At 44.6% G+C, this 24374-nt stretch overlaps 1 protein-coding gene across 11 annotated transcripts in view; it reads right to left on the bottom strand.

Annotated features, from left to right (window-relative positions):
* The window catches only part of FRMD5 (FERM domain containing 5), a 321525-nt gene that overhangs the window by 44784 nt on the left and 252367 nt on the right, over positions 1-24374 (bottom strand). For 9 of the 11 annotated variants that reach the window (XM_045449914.1, XM_045449920.1, XM_045449918.1 and 6 more), the window contains exon 2: positions 1763-1867. The exons of the other annotated variants lie outside the window; for them this stretch is intronic. In XM_045449914.1, the coding sequence (XP_045305870.1) occupies positions 1763-1867 (105 nt within the window). The remainder of the gene's footprint in view (positions 1-1762; positions 1868-24374) is intronic. 11 annotated transcript variants of the gene reach the window in all.

The raw sequence follows: 24374 nt of genomic DNA, 5'->3' as shown, positions 1-24374 counted from the left end.
AAAACAGCCCGTTATTATATAGTGAATGGACACGTACAGCATGTGAGGACAAGTAGCATCCTGGTGTCATGGCACTTCTGGGGTCTTATACTATGGCCCAGAGCTAAGGACAGTATTTAGGTCAAGACAGTAGAGCCTTTATATGGAGAGGGGCTGACCTTGACACTGCTCAAAATTCTGCAGAGCCAGGAGGACCAAAATATGTCAGTGAAGAGGGCAAGACTTGTTGAAGGAAAGGAATACAGTCCTTTGGATTCTTTCCTTAAGCTAACGTGTCCAGTATAAAATTCTAAATGTGACCTGGAGACACAGTGGCTCAGAGCATCAAAGAACAAAACAGCACTTGACTCTGGCATGAGGAGGGGCGGATCCATTCATTCATTATCTGAGGTCCTGCGTACTGCTGGGAGGCTGTGTCTTCTGGGGTTCCAAGGCCCCCGTGACAACAGAGATGGAGCCCATGTTTGGAACTGTGAAGAAAATCAGTGGACTCATGAAAAGGGGGGGGCCCTCTGGGATTCGTGTTGATAATGTCTTTGGAGGATGGCAGACCAGAGTAGGGGGTGGGCAGGGGTATAGCAAAGGGTGATGCTTCTGCATACTTTCCCACTTCGAGGGGGTGCCGGAGACTGTATGCCCACAGAAATGAAAGGGCTGATGAAGAGAAGTTAGAGGAGCTGCAAGTTTCTGCTAGTGGAACATCTGGGCGAGTGGAGGGGAAAATTTTGGCATTATAAACCATTAACCCACACACTCATCATTCCTTCGGCAAATATTTACTGAATATCCACTACATTCTAGGCCCTCTGCTAGTTCTATGGGATATAGTGATGATGAGAGCAAGCCCACACACTCATGGGATTTACATTTTTGCAGGGAACACAGGTTTTCAAACAGGCAGCCACAGCATGGTGTAAATGCTACAATAGGGGTAGTACAGGGCACATGGGGGCACACAGGAACGGCCCCTCGTTCGGAGTGTTGATTAGGGAAGAATCCCTGGAAGAAGTGGGGAAGAAGTGAGGAAGTGAAGAAGGAGTGAGAGTCTAAGCTGAGACATTACATGTGAGGAATTAGCCAGAAGAAAAGCATGGAATATGGAGACGTGAGGCCAGGGAGAAGAAAAGTTCCAGGCAGGGGGACTGTGCAGGTGAAGGCTCTATAAAGAGAGGATGGTTTTGGAGGAAACAGGTTAGGGAAGGTGAAGCTGGAGAGGGAGGCTGGGGCCTGGGGGTAGTGGACTTGCTTTCCTATCTGTCTGGAATGTGCCCTGTGTCTATAGAGCCACATATGTTGTGTGCATCAGAATGAGTACTACAGCGTTTGCAAGGTGTTGGAAGGCCCATGTCACTTCAGTTATCTTTCTGTTCTGCCCCCACTAGATTGGCGTGGCACTTTAGGTGAGGCCCTTCCTAACTGGAACAGGGTGGTTCAGCTCGTTTACTAGAAAGCAGGCAGGAGAGGCTCAGCCTGTGACCTATGCTCCAAGATCATGACCCAGCCCAGCTGCTCTGCCTCCAACTGGACAACTTTGGGCAAATCACTTCAACCCTCTGGGCTGCCATTTCAGCATCTGTGAAACAAGAGGCCACACTAGGTGAGCTCCCATATCTAATACGGTGATCTGAAGAGATGACACCCAACTGCAGGGCCTGGTTGGTCCCTGACTCTTGGGGCTAAAATCATGAGTATGAGTGGCAGTTCAAGGACTCAGCCTACTGACAAACCCTCTCCTCCATTTGTGCTTTGAATATTGACTTACCCGCTGCTTATCTGGGTCCACAAAGCGGATCCCAAAATAGTCTTTCTCAAGAAGGTTCAGGTGGTGGCAAAGAAGGTCAAACAGGTACTGGCCTTTGGCATCTCTCTGCAAAGAAAGCAAGCTCCATTGAGAAATGATAGTGCTTCTTCAGTGTAACTGTGTTTTGATTGTCATTAAAGACCATCCAGGGGCACCTGGCTGGCTCAGTTGGTAGAGCATCCGATTTTTGATCTCAGGATGGAGAGTTCAAGCCCTATGTTGGGCCTAGAGATTACTTAAAAAAATCATCTATAAGTTGGATGAGGATGTGAAAAGGGCATGTGTCTGTAATGATGTCCTCCATATTGTGATGTGTTAGATACTCTCTAGAGTTCTGAAGCTCTTAGCACCTAGAAAGAGCCGAAGAGCCCTTCCTTCCACAAAGATGTCACAGAAGTCAGAGGAGAGTCAGGGAAGCCCAGTTCCAATCTCAATGCACAAAGCTTTCCTGAACAAGTGGGAGCAGGAAAAGTCAGTGTGGAATACACAGAGTCCAGCTGGCCCTGCCTCTAAAGTAGATCTTGAATCCACCCACTTCTCTCCATCCCTATTACCAACTTCATGGTCAAGCCACCACCATCTCTCAATGTGCTCTCTCCACACAGCACAGTGGTTGTGATTTAGACAAGCTACCTTTTTTTGCTGAATATGTAACAAAGGCATACCAATATATTCAAACATACAAAAGGAGACACTGTGAAGAGTAGGCCTCCTGTCCACCCTGTGTCTCAGTATCCCTCCCCAGAAGCAACTCTTTGTGTTGCTCCTTACCAGCTCCTTGTGTATCCTTTTTAAAAAATATTTTTGAGACAGAGACAGAGACAGAGACACAGAAAGAGAGAGAGAGAGAGAGAGAGAGAGAGAGAGAAAGAGAGAGTGCAAGCAGAGCAGTGGCAGAGAGAGAGGAAGACATAGAATGTGAAGCAGGCTCTAGGCTGTGAGCTATCAGCACAGAGCCTGATGTGGGTCTTCAACCCATGAGCCATGAGATCATGACCTAAGCCAAAGTTGGACACTCAACTGACTGAGCCACCCAGGTGCCTCTCCTTGTGTATACTTAACATAGGATTTTATACTTTTATACACAGGCAAGCCCATTTATATATATATATATATATATATATATATATATATATATATATATATAATCACTTTCAAAAATATAGTGGCAGTATATTTTATGCTATATTCCATTTCTTGTTTTTTTGCTTCTTAGGGTATCCTGTGAATCTTTCTCTGGCAGTACATACAGACCTGCCTCATAGTCTTTAACTGCTGTAGACCACTGGGATGAACCTCCACGTACTTGACCTGGCCCCATATCAATGGAATTTGTTTCTAATCTGCTATTACAAACAACGAGGCAGTGAGTACACAGTGATCTTTAATCAGGTTGCCACTCTTGCTTAACACAGTCAGTGGCTTCCCATTGCTCTCAGAATAAAACCTAAACTCTGACCACAGGCCCTATACACCCTAGCTCTTACCTCCTGTGAACTCCTCCCAAATCCTCCTTCTCACTGCTCTCTGGCCACGGCCTCTCTTCCTGATGCACCAAGGATTTTCCCCGTGTCTCCATATGCTCTCTGCCTGGACTGCCCTCCTCCAGCTCTTCCAATGGTCATTCCTTCCCTCCTTGAGGTTTCAGCTCTAATGTCCTTTCTCTAGAGAGGTCTTTCCCCTACAGAAGGGCCTCTCCCAGTTACCATCTCATTTATCCTGTTTATTCCCTTCATGGGACTTACAACAATCTGTAATTATCTTACTGATTTGTTTACTTGTTTATTTATTTATTTTATTTTATTTTTTTTAATTTTTTTTTTCAACGTTTATTCATTTTTGGGACAGAGAGAGACAGAGCATGAACGGGGGAGGGGTTAGAGAGAGAGGGAGACACAGAATCAGAAACAGGCTCCAGGCTCTGAGCCATCAGCCCAGAGCCTGACGCGGGGCTCGAACTCACGGACCGCGAGATCGTGACCTGGCTGAAGCCGGACGCTTAACCGACTGCGCCACCCAGGCGCCCCTTTACTTGTTTATTATGTGCTCCCTTTCTAGACTGTCATTTTCATGAAGGCAGGAGCTGTCCCCCAGAACCTAGCTGGTGGCTAGGTCCTCAACAATTATTCACTAAATAAGTTAATGACTGAAGGACCAGAAGGTAGGGGGTTGGCTAAAAGTTTTCACAAAATGTGAGGAAATTGGGCCATTTCTAAACCTTTAACTTCTCCTTCAGAGACATGCCTCAGTATCTGGGATGAGCTGGGAGCAGAATGACTTGTGGAAAACTGTCAGAATATCTGCAGCTCTGCAGGATGGCAGTCTCTAGGCCTATCCCCAGGGGTCTCTGCAGCTCAGCTCAGACGGTGGCCTCTGGTGGGACCGTGTCTCATTTTGCATCCAAAACCAAGGTCGTCTTATAAGATCCAAAGTATCTCACCTGTGTAAAGGCCAAAGGGCCCAGTACTGCTCCAAGAAAGGGCAGACCTTAATGACCTCCACGCAATGTTTATTTCTCACCTCTTCCCCTTCCGCTGGCTCATCCTATACTTTCCAGGAGAAGTAGGGCAGGAGATCAGTTCTCTCAGCAAATATCTTAAGAAGCTTATCCTTGTAGGATTGGAAGGAAGAGAGAGTGGACAGCTCAACAAAGGAAGGCAGTACCAGGTGGGCATCTCCCCACCTTTTCTGCTGGCCCTGCACTCCTTCCTTACACAGTCCCAAGGCAGCCATCCTGATTCTTACACCCTTTGATTTCTCACCAAAAAGAGCTACTCTCAAGGCAGACTTATGAATCATGCTGGGATCTTTGGGTGGTGTGCTACAAACCAGGTCTTTCAAAAGACTCTATCAACAACAGTCTTTTGGGGCAAGGGCTGCCAATGATTTCCTCATTTACACCCCAGAGTGTGGGGAGAGCTTGAACTCCTTCCTAAAATTCTTCTGGGAGGAGAGGAAATATGTTTAACTCTATCCCAAGTGGCATGCCCTGTACTATTATCTCTCTGTACTATTGAAATGGAATATTAAGAAACAGTGGTATATTGTGAATATTTTTCTCCACACATTTTACTTTGCACCAAATGGCTACTTCCTGGTGGTCAGCTCAGGTGAGTTTTAGTGGCTAAAGGAGTTCACTTCCATCTGTACAGCAACCATATTAGCAGGGGCCTGGGGCAGCCATGGGGAAAATGTGCTTGTGTGATAGAAATCAAAAGAACTTTTAAATATTTTTTATAAAGTATTTATTATTAATTAATTAACTTATTTACAAGAGAGAAAGAGTACATGCAAGCAGGGGGAAAGGGGCAGAGGGATAGAGAGATAGAGAGAGAGAGAGAGAGAGGGAGAGAGAGAATCCCAAGTGGGCTCCATGCTTAGCACAGAGCCCAATGCAGGGCTCAATCCCACGACCCTTGGATCATGACCTGGGCCAAAACCAAGAGTCAGACACTCAACCAACTGAACCACCCAGGCGCCCCAAATCACAAGAGCTTTTAACAAGAATCATGTCTTCCATGAAAACAACTGGTTCTTACGACTTGGCAGCTTGAATACACTGTTAGGGACCTTAGGTGGCAAGAACTTTAAATTCAATAGATCCAAACTCAGAGTTCTCCACTTCAAAGGGAAAAAAAAAAAAAAAAAAAAAAGCAAGAATAGCTTTTCTCATCAGATAATTATGAAAAAGAAATCCTAGTATACCTCCCTTATCTCCAGAGAAAAGGATCTTGCTCTTGTTATTTTCCAGCATCTGGTGAGACCCCTACTCCTGGCCATGAAGTCAGAATTCCTTCAGGTTCCCATTTACCAGTGGTAGATGCATGGGTTTGAGCTACAAAGCTCTTATGACGACTAATGAAGAAAATCATCTTCCTTTGCTGTTTCTCCAAGGCTGGAGGGTAGGAGGTTAGGGGAATGGAACAGAGTTCCTTGTTATGGCAGAATTCCATTAAGTTCAATTCCCAGCAGAAACACAAAGGCAGAATCAACTCAGAGCACTGCTGGGGCATCTTTCACCGAGGGTTGCAACCTGCCCCTCTCTTGGAGCACTCACACCAGTGGCTGGCAGAGTGGCCTGAGGTAGCCTTTGGGTAGAGAGTCACATTCAGCTGAACCACCATGGTGGACTCCCTACAATAAGCCATTGGCAGGGGCAAGTTTAAGAATTTTAAACTTTCTGGCCTTGTACTTTGAGATGCCAGCCAGCTGTTTCCTAGAATGCTCTCTTTTTGATCACCCTGCACTAGGTCTGGGGCTTTCTGGAATATTCTGTGGCAGCCAAGTCTTCTCTTTTGATGAGATGGCAAAGTCCAGTGAGTTCTGTCTTCTTTTCCCTTTGCCTGCAGTGGCCCTGACGCTACAAGCTAAACTGTGTATTGTGTGCTCAATGTTGTGCCATTGATTAAGCTGGAGAAACAGGCACTTGCGTTGACAGGTGATTACTGTTTAGTCACAAAGTCAGGGCTCCAAGCCTGAGGAAGTTTATCTTCAGAACATGTGAGCTGAGGTAGAGCACCCAAATCCTGCTAAACCTCTGAGGTTATTCTCTTCCCAAAGATATTATTGGGTTAAAATAACTTACTCAGCATCCATTTAAAAAATAAATTTGTATTTTGTAAACCACAATAGTACCTATTTGAAAATAATACTAGCAGTACTTGAAAATAATAGCGCATATACACGCAACCCATTTACGCTCTCTGAATGGTGTGCGGAATGATTGATGAATCCCTTAGAATCATCCTGCAACTCTGAGGTTGGGAGAATTCATATTCTTGCTCTTTCCTGGAGTGCCTGGCTTTTACTCTCTATTCTTTAGGGAAGAGACTGAGGCAGCATGCAGTGGGCCAGTGACCTAAACTATTCAAGGTTAATTGCCTTTTCTGACTCATAATCCATAAGTTTGGACAGGAGAGCAGCTTTATTTTTTTATTAAAATTTTTTTCATTTTTTAATTTATTTGAGAGAGAAAGCATGAGCAGGGGAGAGGGGCAGAGAGAGAGAGAGAGAGAGAGAGAGAGAGAAAGAATGCCAAGCAGGCTTCACACTCAGTGTGGAGCCCAATGCAGGGCTTGAGCCCACAACCCTGGAACCATGACCTGAGTCAAAATCAAGAGTCAGACACTCAACTGACTGAGCCACCCAGACACCCTGAGAGCACCTTTATTTTAACCCATCATGTGGTCAATCCCAGGGACTCTGGCATAGTGCACCCTGATCAGAGCGGCTGACATGTAGAACCGCCCCCCCCCCTCCCACCATTAGGCCTCACCTCATTGAATCGGCCTACTTGTAAGGCAGGGAGATTTTAAGTGTGAGCTATGTGAGTCTTGAGTCTTAAAGAGAGCAAGAGCGATCATAACTCAGACCCTGGACCACGTGCTATTAAACAAGAGCTGGCCATGGTTTCATGGGCCTGTAGAGAAGGCAGAGGTGAGATGGAGAGGAGTAGGCAGTGGGCACACATGGTCCAAAACCACAAGAACCCAGGGGTGTCGAGAGGCCACGCCAAGGAAAGGGGTGCCTAGAGGAGTGGGTAACAGCTGCACTTGGTCTTCAGGGAAGTGACAGGAAAGGGTGAGGCAGCAGGGATTGGATGGCATTGCAGCCTCTGTTCTAGCTTAACTTTGTATTTAAATTTCTTGTAGGCCAAAGAAAGACTGCTTTCTTTATCAGTGTCCTCTGAAGGCATGTGTGTGTCGAGGTCTGCCAGGTTCGGGGGCAGATGATGTGTACTGCACTTTAACGTCACAAAGGAACAGCCACATCAGCTCATCTTCTCAGGGCCACGGCATGAATAAACTGAGCCAAAAAGTGTGAACCAATTACTGGGGTACAGTCCTGCCCTTGTGTTCACACATTACACCCAGTCCAGCTTTCTGCTGGAGGGAGGATAAGGGGTGCAAGTGCTAACAGCAGGGCCCCAGATTTCTTAACCTCAGCATCTTCCACTCTAATTTACATTTTCTTTGAAGGGAAGGAACCCCTGCTGAGCTCCTGGCTCTGGAGCCCACTTTTCTTCCTTAGTCGTAAACCAACAAAATCTGTCCAGGACCTGCTGAGGCTGCAGCTAGAAAAGCAGCCAAGCTCACTCTGGAAGAAGATGGAGGAGCTCATTCGAGGGAGAAATGCGGCCATACCGTCTTTGCAGCAGGTTGCCCCCAATGCAGCAGAGCCAGCAGTGAGCCCCACTTGGGCATGCTTTCAGCACCTTATTCTCAGAGGAGACAGACTCCAGAACTCGGGAGTTAGGCCAGGAGGGATGGGGCCCATGAAAACAGTAAGCATCCATATTGGAGCATCAGGAGCCATGTGGCCAGGGGAGCCATGTGTCCATGTGGCTCCTGGGGGAGAGGCCAGACCCCAAGTGGAGGAAATCAGAGTTCAAAAGGAGAGAACAAGTGCTCATCCTGACTCCTGCAGCCACTGACCTCATTTAATTCTTAATAAACATTCTTAATAAACTTCCTGCCTCAATACCACCTCCCCCACATTCCACATGCAAACTGAGGGAGTCAGGGTGATTTTTACAATGCCAATAGATAGCTGTAGGTTCAGATGCCAGGCATGGTGCCTCGGGGAGCCCTGTTGGCTGTCCTTGCTTGGGTCAGAATACTGGCTTCACTCATCGCCACATGGTAGGGTAAGCAGAGGACATGCACACGGGGTGGGGAAAACACATTCAGTCTGGAGCATGGAGGTCACTGTATGCAAGCAAATGTCATGGGAATGACTCTGTCAGCACAGATGGCCAAACCAGACTCAACAAGATCAATTAAGACCCTCTGAGCAGAACCTTCAAACCTGCTGTTGTACAGTTTGTAAGTGCAGGACTAACAAGAGGGCTAGACTTATCATCATCAATGATGATGCTTCATGAGTCAAGGCATCCTCATGTCTCTGTGGGTTCCTTGTGCCCAGTGAAGTTCCTGGAAAGGAAAAAAACTCTGAGCTGGGCCTGAAGAAAAGCGAATTCATCTGCCTTTCCCACAGTGAGACCACTCTTACAGTAATGTGACTCTTAGAGGCATCAATGTTTCTTGCTATCGATTGAATAAATTTTGGTTGTATTTTTCCAGCCAGTGCTGAATATCTCAGTGGACTAGTCATGTCACAGCTGCAGAATTACTGAAACCTCAGCCAGGCATGTTAGAAAAAAGCTCAGTATTTTGTATTTTTGTACTTTGTACTTCTCTCTTACACACACACACACACACACACACACACACACACACACACACACACACCCTCGTACAACTATGCCTCTCATAAAACGTTGCTTCAGATAACTCGTAAAGAAAGCCCAGCATTTTGGGGCAGACAGACCCCTCCTTGCTTCCAACCCTAAAGACAGTTTAACAAACAACTCATTTATTATGTCCACACTCCCTCTCTTTTGCAAAGGGCAAATGCACATGCTGTTTGGCAAATCTGGGCATCTCTGGGATTGTAGGGAGTGGCCTGGGTGGCCAGGGTCAGGAGAAATATGGCAAGCTCAGCAATCTAACTGATTTTCCTAACCCTGTAGCAATTCCTTCAATTTCCCTCTCAGCAGAAAACTGTTTATTTGTCTGTACCAACAAGCATGATGGATTCTGAGCTGGATGGAGTCTATAAATGAAAGAGGCCAGGATTTCTGAATCTTGGTGCAGTCTCCCTTTCAATTATCCTATGGGTCACTCATGTTCCTTAGAAGTTGAGATGGAGGCAAAGGGAGCAAAGAGGGGAAGGGCTCTGGGGATGAGCACTAGGCTTGGAGTCAAGGCCCTGCTCTGCCACTTCTCAGCTTGTGACCTTACCAAGACCTGTCCCCTAATCTGTCTAAACTTTTGTTTATCTATAAAACAAGGTTAATACTGCATCTCTCAAAGGATTATTGGGAGGCTTAAAACAAGAGACATAATTTACATAAAAACTCTGTGTATTTTTCCTACCAAATTCCTCTGCTTCCTGTGACCTCTCCTTTCTTTAGGCTGAGAGGGCTTGAATGTGACAAAGCCTCAGCAATGATACAATGCACTCATGCAACAGAAGCCAGCCTTCCCTGGATGAGAACGTTCGGGTGGGTTCTGGCTATACATCCACCTGGGCAGTGTCCCCTAGCTTATGAGGATGGCCACCATTTAGGAAATCCGTACCACAGGACTCTCAAAGCATGGATTTGCATTTTCTCCATACCCCAAGGCCCTTTTACCAAGACTAGGTCAGAAGAAGAGTAGAAAATATCAAATATATGCTATCAACCCAAATCCCTCAGGGGCCTGGCAGTTTCTACTCAGTGCCATGGAGACAAAGGCAGAGCTTAGGTCATGCTGTTGATGTGTTCCTAACACTCGGGAAGGAGGAGCTGAGTGAGGTGGGGGATAAGATACGACATAATTCCAATAGCCACTGTACCTTTTAATGGCTGGCCATTAATTAGAACAAAAAGAGAAAACATTTGGCAAAATATATTTCATTAAATTAACCCAGAGCCTCTATCTCAAAAAACTAACTGGTTCTCTCTGGCATTAAAGCTAGGGGAGCTAACTGCTGTGTCAGACTCTTCCCCTTGGAATCCTCACATGACTGCCCCATCTCTGGGCATGTAAAGGGGGAGGGTTGGACAAGTAGAGCCCATAGCTCTCTGACTGGAGTCCCGAGTTCCCCAGAGCTCACTTAGCCACTCCTAGCCACTGGCTTTTCCAGCTAGGACAGACAGGGCAGGCTCATACCTCTCCTGAGAAGGATAGCCAGGGCCTCCCTTGAAAGATCCCTCATCATGGCAGTGAGAACTCTGAGGTAGGGTTCCAGGGCCTAACTCTTGGTCTGTGGTCTCACTGATGGCACAGAGCCGCATCTAGGAGTGTCTTCTTTCCCAGCACCGAGTGGAGACAACCTCGTTGGAACAACACAACTGGGCATCTCGGGGGGAGGAGACAGCTGGGGCCAGGGGCCAAATAGATGGCAAAGAGATGGTTTACCGTACACGTGCTGAGGGCTGGGAAAGTAACACAACAAACCTCAATTCTCCCAACAGTGGCTGTCCCCATGGCAGAGGGGGATGAGGGGGCAAAGTAGGAGGTAGATGGCTAGCTCATGTAAAACTAGAGTTTCCTTAATAAACAACAAATTCAGGGGCGCCTGGGTGGCTCAGTCGGTTGAGCGTCCAACTTCGGCCTAGGTCATGATCCACCGTTCCCAAGTTCAGGCCCCATGTCAGTCTCTATGCTGACAGCTCAGAGCCTGGAGCCTGTTTCAGATTCTGTGTGTCCCTCTCTCTCTCTGCCCTTCCCCCACTCGCACTCTGTCTCTCTCAAAAATAAATATTAAAAAAATTTTTTTAAAAATAAACAACAGTTTCAGAACCATACCATGCTCTAAACTAGCAGTTCTCAAACCTAAGCCTGCCTCAGGATTGTACGGAGCGTCGTTAAAACATAATGCTGGGCCGCTCTCCTAGAGCTGCTGGTTCCATGGATCTGGAGTGCAGCCTGATAATGTACATTTCTAACATGTTCCCAGGTGATGCCACTTGGGGCTGTGGGTTGGGTATCAGTGGACAAGATCAACCCCTCTCTAGCACCTACCTGTTGGTCCCAAGCAGCTCTGGGAGCAAAGACTGCAGGGATGAGGGAGGAAAAGGAGATATTTGAACTCTATCATGGCCCAGCTCTGGCAGCCCAGTTCACACCTGTATTCAGCCCTCATGGCATCACATACCAACAGTAGCAACTTGAGAGCATTAGGCTTACCAGTTAAATGCTACAGAGAACTCAGCTCCTTCCTGCCAGGTTTTCAAATTCTGCCTTTCATGACAGTGGTCAGTTGCCCAATTCTGCCTACAAAGTTCAAGTCCCCAATTACCATGTACTTTCAATGGCTAAGTAGCTCAAAACTCACTGCACTTTTGCCATGAACTAGATCATCGCAAATTAAAGCTGGCAGTTATCCTCAAACCTAATTCAGAGAACAAGCCCCTTCCCTACTGTCATTGGCAGGGAGTCTGTTTCAGAACATTTCTCCTCCTGGCCTCTAGGGTCTGTCTCTATGAGGTGGGCTGGGAGCTGTCCCAGACCTATGCTGTTGCCTTCCCTCTGTTCCTGTGCTCCTCTGGTTTCCCAGTCAGACTTGCATCTTGGCTGCCATGACCAGCCTTCTTCCTCTCTCCCAGGAGAGGATCCAGCTGGCCCTCCATAATGGGTGGGGAAATGACTGGGTATAGAAAATGTGCCCTGAAGTTGCTATTCCATGCCAAGGAGGCAAGTCTTCTGTGTTCAGCATTGATCAGGGAGTTTGGGGCAGGGGGGAAGTGATGGGAGGAAGGAAAGGCAAATTCTTGGGCAAGTCATTTCTCTCTCTGAGCCTTAGTTTCCCTCTGTGTAAATGATCCCACGTCCCCTTATTGTGCCCCACTTCTCCGATTCTGTTATCAGTTGGCCAGAGTAATGACATTCCAGGTCCATCTTCTCTTAAATGAGGATAAAAAAAAAGTTTAACAAAAAAGGCTAATCACATAGCTTTAGAAGGTAGAGGTTTAACACATTTATTACTAGTTTAATTAATTAAAAAAACTCAAGGCTGTTGCTCAGTAAATGGAAAGAGTAACTAAACAGAATTCATTCAATTCCAGAAACTGCCTCAAGCAGGCCTGAGACAGTGAAGGCCACTGTGTGAAACTATTATCTTGCAATGAGTCTGGTCATTTTATTTTCCACTGTGAGTGATGGGAAAATCCTGTTAGATCATCCAGTGCACAGCTCTGGCCTCACACAGTGAGAGCTGTTGCACAGTCTTCTCAGAATGGATCCTGAGAATCTCCCTCCCTCTCCTCTCCTAGCCTGCTGTTTCCTAGACTACAACCAAAGTGGCAGTGGGGCCCCTGAATTTCTACATGCCAGGGCCTTAGGGGTGACCATCTGGCTATTTTATTTGCACAGCCCTGCATGTAAGATGAACTCTTCAACTGTCCAATAAGGAAGGGATCGGGATTGGCAGAGATGGGAATGGGCTGACAAAGTTCCCTTCCAGCCTCATCCTGTCCTGTCCTAAGTTCACTCAGAGGCAGAGCCTCTGAACCTGGGCTAAGTAAAAGCTAAGGGTGGACCTTGAGGCAAGTGCCCTTGGGTCCATGAACTTAGTTTCCTGAGGGTTCTCCCAGATGTAATACTTCAGTGGCTGAACAGCAACAGGTGCCTTTTGGTCTATAAGTAATTCTTGGGTTTGGACATGTATCTGCTAACATGCACTGGGGGATGACTGGACCCCAGGGCATCAGGTAGAACCATGGTCCAGGCCTTGCAGTGTGATGCAGAAAACAAGCAGAGGAGGTAAGGCTTCTGGAAGTGTTACTGCTCCTTCAGCAGTTTTTCGGCCTGAAGAATAGGGCTGAGGGCAGGGGAGGCAAGATCCTTGAGCCTAGCGGCAACTCCAGGGCCTCTGGCACCTCCCTGTCATCTCTGTGCCTCTGCACAGCCAGGCCACCAATACTTAGACAAAGGGTCCCCTGAGGGCTGCACAGCAACATTGGTTGAGATGTCACTACTGAAAAAATCTTGCACATCTGCTGCAAGCTGAATATTTGTAATTTGAAGGCCAAACAATGGATGACAAGCCATCAGGACAAACACTCTGTTCAATATATATCTATTGAGGGCTCCCCCTGGGCCAGGCACTGCTTGAGCATTCCCAGGGTTGCAGAGGTACGGGGTTTAAGGACATGAAAAAGTGACCTGGACAAAGCCATCTTCTTTCCTCTAATTTCATGGCACTCACTTCCTCTACCACTGACCTGTCCTACCACCGCCCCTCCCATCTTCAGGTCCACATTCCTCTCCATTACCAGGAGAGATGGATATGTGGGATCCAGTATTTGTGCTCATGGTGCACAGATCAGTGCCTTGCATGTGATCCTCAGGAAGTGTTTGTTGGTTAACTACTACATGATACGACTAGGTTGATAGCTCCTCCCTCCTGGGTCAACCCGCAGTACCTGCTGAGATCTGGGTAGAAAAGAACAGAGAAGGACCATGTTGGGGTGAGACTGTTCCTGGAGATGGAGTCCCTGTTCAAAGTAGAGTCTCACTTAACCCTAGAAATTCTCTGCAGGATTGGCCTTCCAGATACTACCTTCTGTCTAGTTTTCTGATTCTAACTCCATGGGCTGTACCTGAGTGGGCCAAGGGACTCCCAACCTCAATGCCACTGGGCACCAGAAAGGTGCCTACAGTACAGTCCAGCTCCAAAATAACTGTTTAGGCCACCTCCACACAGTCATTAGAAAAGAAAACACGGGTCTGCTTCCAGGAAGGTCTCTAGCTGGGTCCTTGCCAGGAAAAGGGAAGGGAATTAAAAGTTCAATACTGGGGAAAGACTAATCACCACATCTGCTTAATTATATTCATGTGAATGTCATAGCCAAGTTCTTTTTAGGGAGGTGATGTTGGAAAACATTTACATGCTCCTGGCCTCATGTGGAATAAGATTTAAGGTGTTTTTAACCTCTGGAAATTATCAAATGCCTTCCTATGGCAAATTCCACATGTCTCTAGGAATTTCCTCATTCCCTTACAGTTTTTCTGATAGTTTTCCTGTCTTTCTAAAATATTTCCTGACACCTGGCTAAGGTGCCACAGGATCTTCTTTGGGCTCCAGCACCTTAGACCAATGAGTAATTAATAACACAGGATTTGATACCTGCCCCATCACTTTTTACAGGTCAGATTCCTTAGGAAGTAGAGACTCTGGAATAAAGTTTAGCATGCAGGACATTTTTAAGAAGTGCTATTGGGGTCAATGTCCCTAGAAAGGAGTGGAGGAGGGCTGGATTATGCAGAGGAAGAAGATGAGCTGTGATGCAGGCCTCATGTCGACCTGGCTGAACTATGGGGAGCTCTGGAATTAGAGTAGTCTTTCAGAGTTATTTCAAGTTGAGTCAGAATAGCCAGGCTTTTATACCCCTGCCTCAAGCAGTTACTGGATGTGGACCATTGTCAGTAGCACTCCTAGGGGGACCGGGTGGGAAATCAGAGTCCATCACATCACTCTCAACACAAAGCCAAAATCATAACCACCATTTCCAAAGAGCCTACCACGTTCAAAGCATTCTACCAGCATTATCTCTAATGCTAACAATTCCCTAAGGAAGGTTTCTATTAACACCATTTTACAAAAGAGAAAACTAAGTCTGAGTAGAGTTACATGACGCATCTAAGGCCAAACAACTGGAATGTGGGACTCAGACCAAGGCCTGCCTTACCCCACAGTTCACACTCTTCCCATTATGCTAAACCCCTCATCCTTTGATTTTCCAATATGGTCCCTGTGGAAGCAACCTACAACTCTACCGTTCTATGCAGCTTTGGGTTAGATTTATAATCCTCTGACTATATATCTAAATGTGTAGTTAAGCCCATTACTTGCATTCTTTTCTGAATTCTTTGAATCTCTTAGACCTGGTCACTATTGGCTCACTTCAATCAGAAAACCGCTTCCGTTGGAAAAAGTATAGATGCTGGGCTTCTTCATGAGGGCACACAAAAGGGGAAATCCTCAAAACAAACAGGAAAACAGTAACACAGTCAACAATATTTGAAGACGATGAAGAAGAAATAAGCTGCATTTAAAGCCAGATTTTTTTTTCTTTTAGATTTTTTTTTGGATTAAAACACTTCTAAATCCTAGAAATTGGTAAGCATCCCAAACCCCATAGACTGGGGAATTGAGGTAGGATTCGGGTGTAACATGAGAGATCATATGCACTCTTTCTATACCCCCAAAGGCTATTATCAACTGTTCTTCCTTTGTACATTCCAGATATCTTTAATCTTCAGCAAGACGTACACAGGCCAGAGAAAATCATCGGCTCATAAGAAGAAAAGCTGCTGCTTCAGCAAAACAATGCATCATTGCAAGTTTATTTGGCCCCGTGGGTCTTTCTCTCTAGGTAGAATGTGTTATATATTTTCTCTGGGGCGCTCTTTTCAATCTGTCAAAGATGCTTACTCAGAAAAGTGTGTGACATCAAACCGTGTTAGAGGCAGAGTCAATGGACTGGGCTCTGGAGCAGCCTCCTCAGTGTATTTAAGTCCTCTCTACATTCGAAGTAAGAATTCTTTTAAGGCCATCTTACACCTATTCTTCCTGACCAGGGAGACTCTAAAGACAGAGTGATGGGATGATTTCCTCAATTTTCCATTAATTTTTTTTTCAACGTTTATTTATTTTTGGGACAGAGAGAGACAGAGCATGAATGGGGGAGGGGCAGAGAGAGAGGGAGACACAGAATCGGAAACAGGCTCCAGGCTCTGAGCCATCAGCCCAGAGCCTGACGCGGGGCTCGAACTCACGGACCGCGAGATCGTGACCTGGCTGAAGTCGGACGCTTAACCGACTGCGCCACCCAGGCGCCCCTCCATTAATTTTTTTAAACTTAAAAAAAAATGTTTATTTATTTTTTAGAGAGAGAGACCAAGTGTAAGCAGGGGGAGGGGCAGAGAGAGAGGGAGACACAGAATCTGAAGCAGGCTCCAGGCTCTGAGCTGTCAGCACAGAGCTGGACACGGGGCTTGAACTCCCAAACCGTGAGCCAAAGTCAGCTGCTTAACCGAGTGAGCCACTCAGATGCCCCAATTTTCCATTAATTAAAGGTGAACCTTATTTTTGGGTAGAGGAGCATCTCTCACAAGTTACAATGGGATAACATATGCCATCACAGAGCTATGTACAAAGTACAGGGATGATCTGGTGGATGAGACTACCAGAAAGGAAATGATTTACAAATTGAAGTTGAAGAAGGATGCATAGAAGTTGCCAGCCTAGGAGTGGGATACCACAGAGGGAACAGTTCAGAGCAGGGTGTGTTCCAGGAATTTCAACTAACTGTACTGGTACAAGGAGGTCTGTTGCAGGAGATCAATATGGAGAGGCAGACAAGGGCCAGGTGCTGAATGGCCGTGTATGTCATTCCAAGGACTTTATTCTGTAAGTGATGGCAAGAGGTGGCAAGATTTTCAGTGGGAAAAAGACTTGAGTAGATTTCATGTTGGCAGAGGAGGACTGGAAGACGTTAAGACCAGAAGTAGGGAGACTAGTTGGAAAACCACTGTAGCAATCCAAATGAGCTCTGATGGACACACAAACTAAGATAAAAGCAAGGAGGATAAAATGTGATGGATTAAATACATTTTTAGGTAGAATAAATGGTGTTTAAGTGACCAATTTGAAGAAGAGTGTGAATGAGAAACAGATGACAATTTCCGCAATTTCAATTCAGCAAGGAGGCTGGGAGAACAGGTTGAAAGGCTATCTTTATAAATTGAGCATTATCATGATGACTTTGGTGAATGGGTCATTAATTCTTTTAAGGCTCTGACTACTGAGTTAATTAAGGATATAATTAAGATTTCTTAGATCAGTCATTACATTGATTTATTTTTAGAGCACAGTGTTTTGGCAAATCTTGTCTTTTAAAAAAAATGTTTGTCAGAATACATTTCTTTCTTGTAAGTACCACAGTTGAATTTAATTATCAAAGCACAGAAACCATATGTGTGTAAATATTAGAGGCTTGTAGATTTCTGTGTGTCTCTCTCTCTTTTTTAAGTAGGCTTCATGCCCTGCACAGAGCCCAACATGGGGCTTAAACTCATGATCCTGAGATCAAGACCATGGAGGCAGGGTGGGAGGGACAGGGACCTTGTCTTACATTTTTTGGTATGCCTTATCCTTGAAACATAGTGGGCACTTGACAAATGAATCTTGCTGAAATGAACGTTGAAAAATAAAAGTAGTAAAGTAGATCTACTAACAAATCCCATTCTAGCTGCCCTCTTCCCAGACTGCCCAGCCGAAATGAAACTAATTCTGCACACAAAACACTATGGAGCTGCTGTTGTTGCCCCAGCAGCTGAGACTCAGAGCTAACTTTCTGTTATATATTGGTGATTTGTATACTGGTGATTGCTTTCACACCAAGCAGAGTCAATGTCAGGCACAGGAAATACATCTGAAGGTTTAGTCCATCAGCAGATTTGGAGGCAATATTTTTTCAATTCTAAGAATCATATTCAAGAAATATATTAAGACAACTATTGGCACTCATATTTATCATCCAATTAAACATGACAGCCACAAAATGTTTTCCCTTTAAGTTGACTCTCAAATACTTCATTTGCATTTTCTCTAACTCAGGAATATTGTTAGGAAAAGCCAGGATTTCTGGTATAGGGGTGAGGGGTGTGTGTTTGGGGGGTGAGGGATGACTCATCTTCGGTTCTTCTGAGTTGACTGAAATATTTTAAATTAATCATTTCCGATCTGTCATTAAGGGATGTGTCCATATGCTTTTTACAAATTATAGTTGCTAGGAATTTACAATGTAAGAATTTATGAGGGTCAAGAACATGGAATTTCAACTAATATCTTTAGTGATAGCCTCAAAGACAAGAGTCCCTCACATCTACTGCTTCTATCTTCTAGAGCAATTTGGTACAAGGGCTACTGCTGAGATGTAGACATTTCCAGATGCAGCAACTCTGAAACTCATTATGAGTTTTAACAACTTGCTTTTCAGAGTCTATGGGGCTTTGACAATCTAAATTTAGGTCTGCTTAATGGAATGGCTTTGCTTTAGAAAACAGATTTTTTTCAAGGGCTTTAGAACCCTATTCTCCCAAAATTCATTTAACCTTACTCATTTGGAACAATGGAAGGAGGGGGAAGGGACAGGAGAGGGACAGGATTACATAGTGCTGTCTTAATTTTAAATGTTTACAGTGAAATGAAATTTTTTGTTACTTTCAATGAAAACATATACAAAAGTGAAAATATAAATGAGTCATGAGTAATTAGATATCCATTATCATGACACACAATTCACTTTCATGAATAAGTGTTCTATAAGATAAAGTGTACTTTAATATTTAAGGATTAGTTAGGCCCAGAACTTGAAGTTGTAGATACTTCACAATACTTTTTATTCACCTGTTTCCTGGGTAAAATAGTACTCCACCCCCACCTCCCCCCTGCCCAATTCATGTCTGCCTAGAACGCCACAATGTGACTTTACTTGGAAATAAGGTTTTTGTAGATGTAACTGGTTAAGATGAGGCCACCCTGGATTAGGGTGGGCCTAAATCAAATGGGTAGTGTCCTCATAAGAAGGCACATGCATACAGATGGAAAAGCCACATGAAGATGGAGGCAGAGGCAGGCGGGATGCAGGCACAGGTCAAGAAATGACAAGGGTTGCCGATAACCACTAGAAGCTAGGAAGAGGCAGGAAGGATTCTTCCCTAGAGCCTTCAGAGGGAATGTGGCCTTGTCAGTGCTATGATTTCAAACTTCTAGTCTCCAGACATTTGGGAAAATAAGTTACCATTGTTTCAAAGCCACAGAGTTTGTGATTATTTGTCAAAGGAGCCCTAGGAAACTAATATAACTCTTAGAGCCAACGTCCCACTTTGTGTATGGCAGTCCTTTTGGCATTGAATGTGGCCTTGTGTTATATTTTCATACATACATGTATGTTATGGTTTCATATGTCTATGGGATTTCAACAAATATTTTAAATGACAGTCTCAAAGTCAAATTTCAATGATTTTTAAATTGCCTCAGCACACAGCTGTGCACCAAAAGGGCATTCAACAAACTAGTTCTGAAATAATACCCTCAAAGACTGGCACTTTTTTTTTTAACATTTTATTTATTTTTGGGAGACAGAGACAGAGCATGAACAGGGGAGGGGCAGAGAGAGAGGGAGACACAGGATCTGAAGCAGGCTCCAGGCTCTGAGATGTTAGCACAGAGCCCAACATCGGGCTTGAACCCATGAACCATAAGATCATGACCTGAGTCGAAATTGGACACTTAACCAACTGAGCCACCCAGGCGTCCCAAGACTGGCACTCTTGAGGGCTCTTGGTTGACAAGTCCTAAAGTCTCAGATACTTAGGAAAAAAGTATTTTCCCAAACTTCATGCTCAATCAACCAATAATTTATTTTCATCACTTTAAAAAGGAAATGTTACCTGAAAGAGATTACTCAGAAGTCTTGATTCTTTTAGACTTAGCTGGGATCCTTGGACTCTGTCCCATGCATGCATAGTCAAGCATCAGCCAGAGATTTGGGCAGAATTTATGCATAGAATTTGGGACTCCCTTGTCTGCCTCTCTTCTTTCTGGAATTTTCCTTTTCATTTTTCAGCTACTGTGGTCGTCCCAAACTTTGATCTCTATGGGTATGACAAAAACTGTGGGTTTCTTTGCTTTTTAAATGGCCTTACAGGACACCAAATGGGACAGGTCCTCAAGCTAAAAGCTAGAAAAGAATGGGAAGCACACCCACTGCGCTTTCCTTCCACCAAGAGCAGACCCTCCTTCTGTTCCTGCCTGCTTTTGAATCATGCTCCAGTGGCATGAGGTGGTTGTTTTTAATACTTTGTTTAGCATTTACAGTTGTCAGTGGAGAGTTGGTTCAACAGAAAGTGCTTGACTATTACAGGAAGCAGAAAGCTCCTTCACTAAAAATTTTGAGGGCTTTTTTTTTTTTTAACAAAAAATTTTTCCTCAACCCAAAGACCTAGAAAGAGTACTAAATTACAAAAGCCAAAATCATAGTCAGTTGTAAGCAGAGGGGTACTGATTTAAATTACTACTTAGGAAGTCTCAATTTAATTAAAGAAAATATGAATGGGTGCCTGAGTGGCTCAGTCAGTTGACCATCCAACTCTTGATTTCAGCTCAGGTCAAGCCCCATGTCGGGCTTTGTGCTGTGCATGGAGCCTGCTTAGGATTCATTCATTCTCTCTCTCTCTCTCTCTCTCTCTCTCTCTCTCTTTCCCTCTGCCCCTCTCCCCTGCTTGTGCTCTCTCTCTCTCTAAAAAAAGGAAGGAAGGGAGGGAGGGAGGGAGGGAGGGAGGGAGGAAGAAAAAAAGAAAGAAATATATGAACGTATCTTCTCCAGTTAAATTAGGATGTCAGTATGAATGAAGAGGGTTCTGGAACCTGAGGACTTTTATGCTTGCCACACTCCCGTTCTGTGGCCACCATGGGGTCATGGATACAAGAAAACATACCCAACTTTATGTACACACAACCACATCAACTCCATACATACTAGAGTGTAACACAATCTTTGTGAAAATTCCTTAGGGATATGGAGGAGGGGGCTACACAGCATGAGAGCAAAAGCCTCCCCCAAACTGTCTTTTAAACATCTTCTCCAAAGTCTCACTTCCTCTGGCAGCAACCCAAAGCCCCGCCCTGTACCAAGGTCTGACTGCTGCAAATCTGCAGCTCTACCCAGTTTTCCATTCATCGCAACAAAGCCAGAATAAGCGGTCGGTTCAGCCTCAGGATTCCCTTCCTCATTGTGTGGTGGGGTGTGTATATATGTGTGTGTGTTGCATGACTGAAAATCGTTGTAATTTAATAGTTTTTCTCCTGTCATAGTTACGTATTCATATACATGTGTAAACAAAAGGAGGGGAAGGGATGTGTTTCAGGATGGCAGTCTGAACTATGTGCCAGGTGCTTTGTTTACACACATCACTTCTAGTCCTCTTCATTTTTCAGGTGAGGAACTTCAGGCTCAGAGCTATTGTTCATTCCCCTTTGGGATGTCTCTAATGTATTAATGTAAAATGTAATAGAAAGCATGAAAGATATGTCTGGGAGTCCTGGGGGAGAGGAGAATGCATTGTCATGTGCTCAGGAGGGAAGGTCTAGGGGGCAGGAGTGGTTGAGGGAAAAGGTTTAAAGAGTCCTGCTAGATGGGGCAGGGGCCACCAGGAACAGAAGGGGGTCTTATACTCTCTTGCTTTCTTCTTTCCCCTTGTTCCCAATGTGGTGGTCTCATGGCCTCCTCTGTTCCTCAAACGGTCCTGGCTCATTTTTTTAAAAATGTTTATTTATTTCTGAGACAGAGAGAGACAGAGCACGAGCGGGGGAAGGGCAGAGGAGAGGGAGACACAGAATCCGAAGCAGGCTCCAGGCTCTGAGCTGTCAGCACAGAGCCGGACGTGGGGCTTGAACTCATCAACCACAAGATCATGACTTGAGCCAAAATCGGATGCTCAACCGACTGAGTCACCCAGGTGCCTCTGGCTCATTTTTAAAGATGGAGACACTCTGAATGATGGCTTAGTTAACTTATTTGCTAGAGCTAATTAAAGTGGATACTTTGGAAGTCTCACGGAAAACCTGAGTCTTTAAAACACTGAATGACAGCATTTCAAACAGTAAAACACTTCTCTTGGTTCACTGATAAGCTAAAAAGCACAAGCTTTTAAGTTCCCAAACACCTTGTCAATTTGGGGTGAACCGGTCCAAAGGCGGCAGGCGAGGAAAACCCTTGCTTTCCCTTATCTGTAGAAGTGACTGCTTTTAAAATTATCACTTGAGCAGAATTTAATGAATACTGCTACTTAACTGACTTCTATGTCATTGTATGATTTCCTTTAAAATCTAAATTTCCTGGCATAACTGTCTTAAATAATTCATTTTTAGCAAGATTACACAAGGATGGCTGCTGGATATTTACTCTGGATTTGAGAGGATGTGTGAAGAATATTAGCTAAGAAATGTACTATTGGTAGATTATAAAAAATCATGTGTGGCCACAAAAATTTCCATTTACACTGTGTTCCAAATTCCATATATTTAGAAGCTCTCCTCTCAATTCCATGCTGCTGACTCTGAGTCAGGCAAAAACGGACCGTGAAAACTGTCTTCCCTAGAGTTTCAGTGTTGTTTTCTAAGAAGCAATTTACAAAAGAAAATTCATTTGAAATTAAACATTTTGATTTAAAATGATGGTTTTGATGATCCCTGATTTTAAGGAGGTTTGAAGGAACAGGAAGGCATTGAAAGACAAAATGAACAAATGATGAAGGAAGCCAGAGGGGGGGCAGGGGAATAAGCTGAGTCACTGATGGTGGGATTCAGAAAGGCAAAGGCGGGAGACATGCCATGGCCAGGGAGACAGCATGGCTGAGCCTTATTTCAGAGAGAGAGCCCAGAGTCCTGGGAAACTTTCAGTTTTTACAGATTCAATTTTCCATGTTATGGAGGCAGGGGCAGCTGGAACACATGTAAACTACGAGAAAACTCAGAACTTACCACATTTCTAACACCCCCAGTACAGAAAACCTTACACCCCAGCAGTTAGCAAAAGTGAACAAGTGGTCAAGCTGATGGTTTTTTGAAGTTATCCTTGTGTTAATTCTCCTATAGATGGAAATGCCAAATGAGAAGGGTGGGGAGGGGAGGAGAAAAGAGAGCTAGTGCTGAATGAGAGCCACCTCTGTGTCAGGCACCATGTGACACACTCCACGTGTATTCTTAATCTTCACAGCAGCCTTACAAGATGGGTACTGATATGCCCACTTAACAGATGGGAAAACTAAAGCACAGGGAAGGTCAGTAATTAGCTTATTATCACATAGTAAGTGGCTGAGCTGCAAATCGAACCCAAGCAGTTTAACTATAGAGCCTGAATACATAATCTCTGTGCCATATGGCATTTTCCAGAATAACTAAAAATAACCAAGTTGACAGGATAAAAGAGACTGAAAGTGTATTCTTCTCTAACATGTGGCTACTGTCTGGAAAGTCTCTAGGATATTGTGATAGAAGCCCTCAGCCCTCTTCAGTGTTCACCTCTGTCACCCACCATTATTTTTAAGTAAGTGTGTGTGTGTGTGTGTGTGGGAACCTACCTGAAGCTATACTTTCTTCTAAATTCAAATACGAATAAGTTAAAGAATTTAAAATGTTTGAATTTTTGACATAGTCACTTCATTATATTACAATTTCTACTAAATGTCAAATACTCCTGGAGGGGAATGTTTCAGTAATTTGGTGGCTGAATCATGTAGCAATTATAAGCCTAACTTCTAAAGCAGTTTCCATAAAGAGAGTGTAATTTTTTTTCAAAGTATGTATAAATCACAAACGTACTGATACTCTCTCTCTATGTAAGATATTTTCAAGCCAAGATCCTATTTTTTAAGCTCTATTTATATGCAACCAGTTCTAAGAATTCTCAGAAAAGGACAGCCCTGATACTGTCCCCTCACTAACATCCCTCAGAGCAAAAGTCCTCATCCATTTTTCAGGCATGACCCACTTTAAGGGTTCAGACTCCATGGTGAGTCACATGCATATCTTCTAAGGACCATGATGGGTTGCAAACGGGATGAAGTGAAAATGACCAAAATGTTCAGAGTCTCAGACACGTTAGTCTCTCTTTCCTATTTGCCATCTTTTCCTATTTGCCACAGATGATAAGATTCAAATAATATTTTTGTAAATAAAATTTTAGAAATCAGGGGCTTCTTTTGGAGGCTCTTCTCCTGCTTCACAGCCATATAGACCCAAAGCAGCAGCAAATAGTCTATCGGACTTCCCTAGCTGGTAGGCAAAACCTATAGGGAAAGAAGTCAGTGAGGCCCATCCACAGGGGGCACCACAGACTCCCACGCTTACTACTTTGGTGCCTGTGTAGATGACTCAGAGAGGGCTTGCAAGGCCCGTGACACCCCTAGAAGTAACCACAAGTTCTTTAACACCTGCCTTGCCCTCAGTCCCA

The sequence above is a fragment of the Leopardus geoffroyi genome, chromosome B3, assembly GCF_018350155.1.
Source record: "Leopardus geoffroyi isolate Oge1 chromosome B3, O.geoffroyi_Oge1_pat1.0, whole genome shotgun sequence".
NCBI lineage: Eukaryota > Metazoa > Chordata > Mammalia > Carnivora > Felidae > Leopardus > Leopardus geoffroyi.
This window is presented reverse-complemented; position numbering and strand designations above follow the sequence as displayed.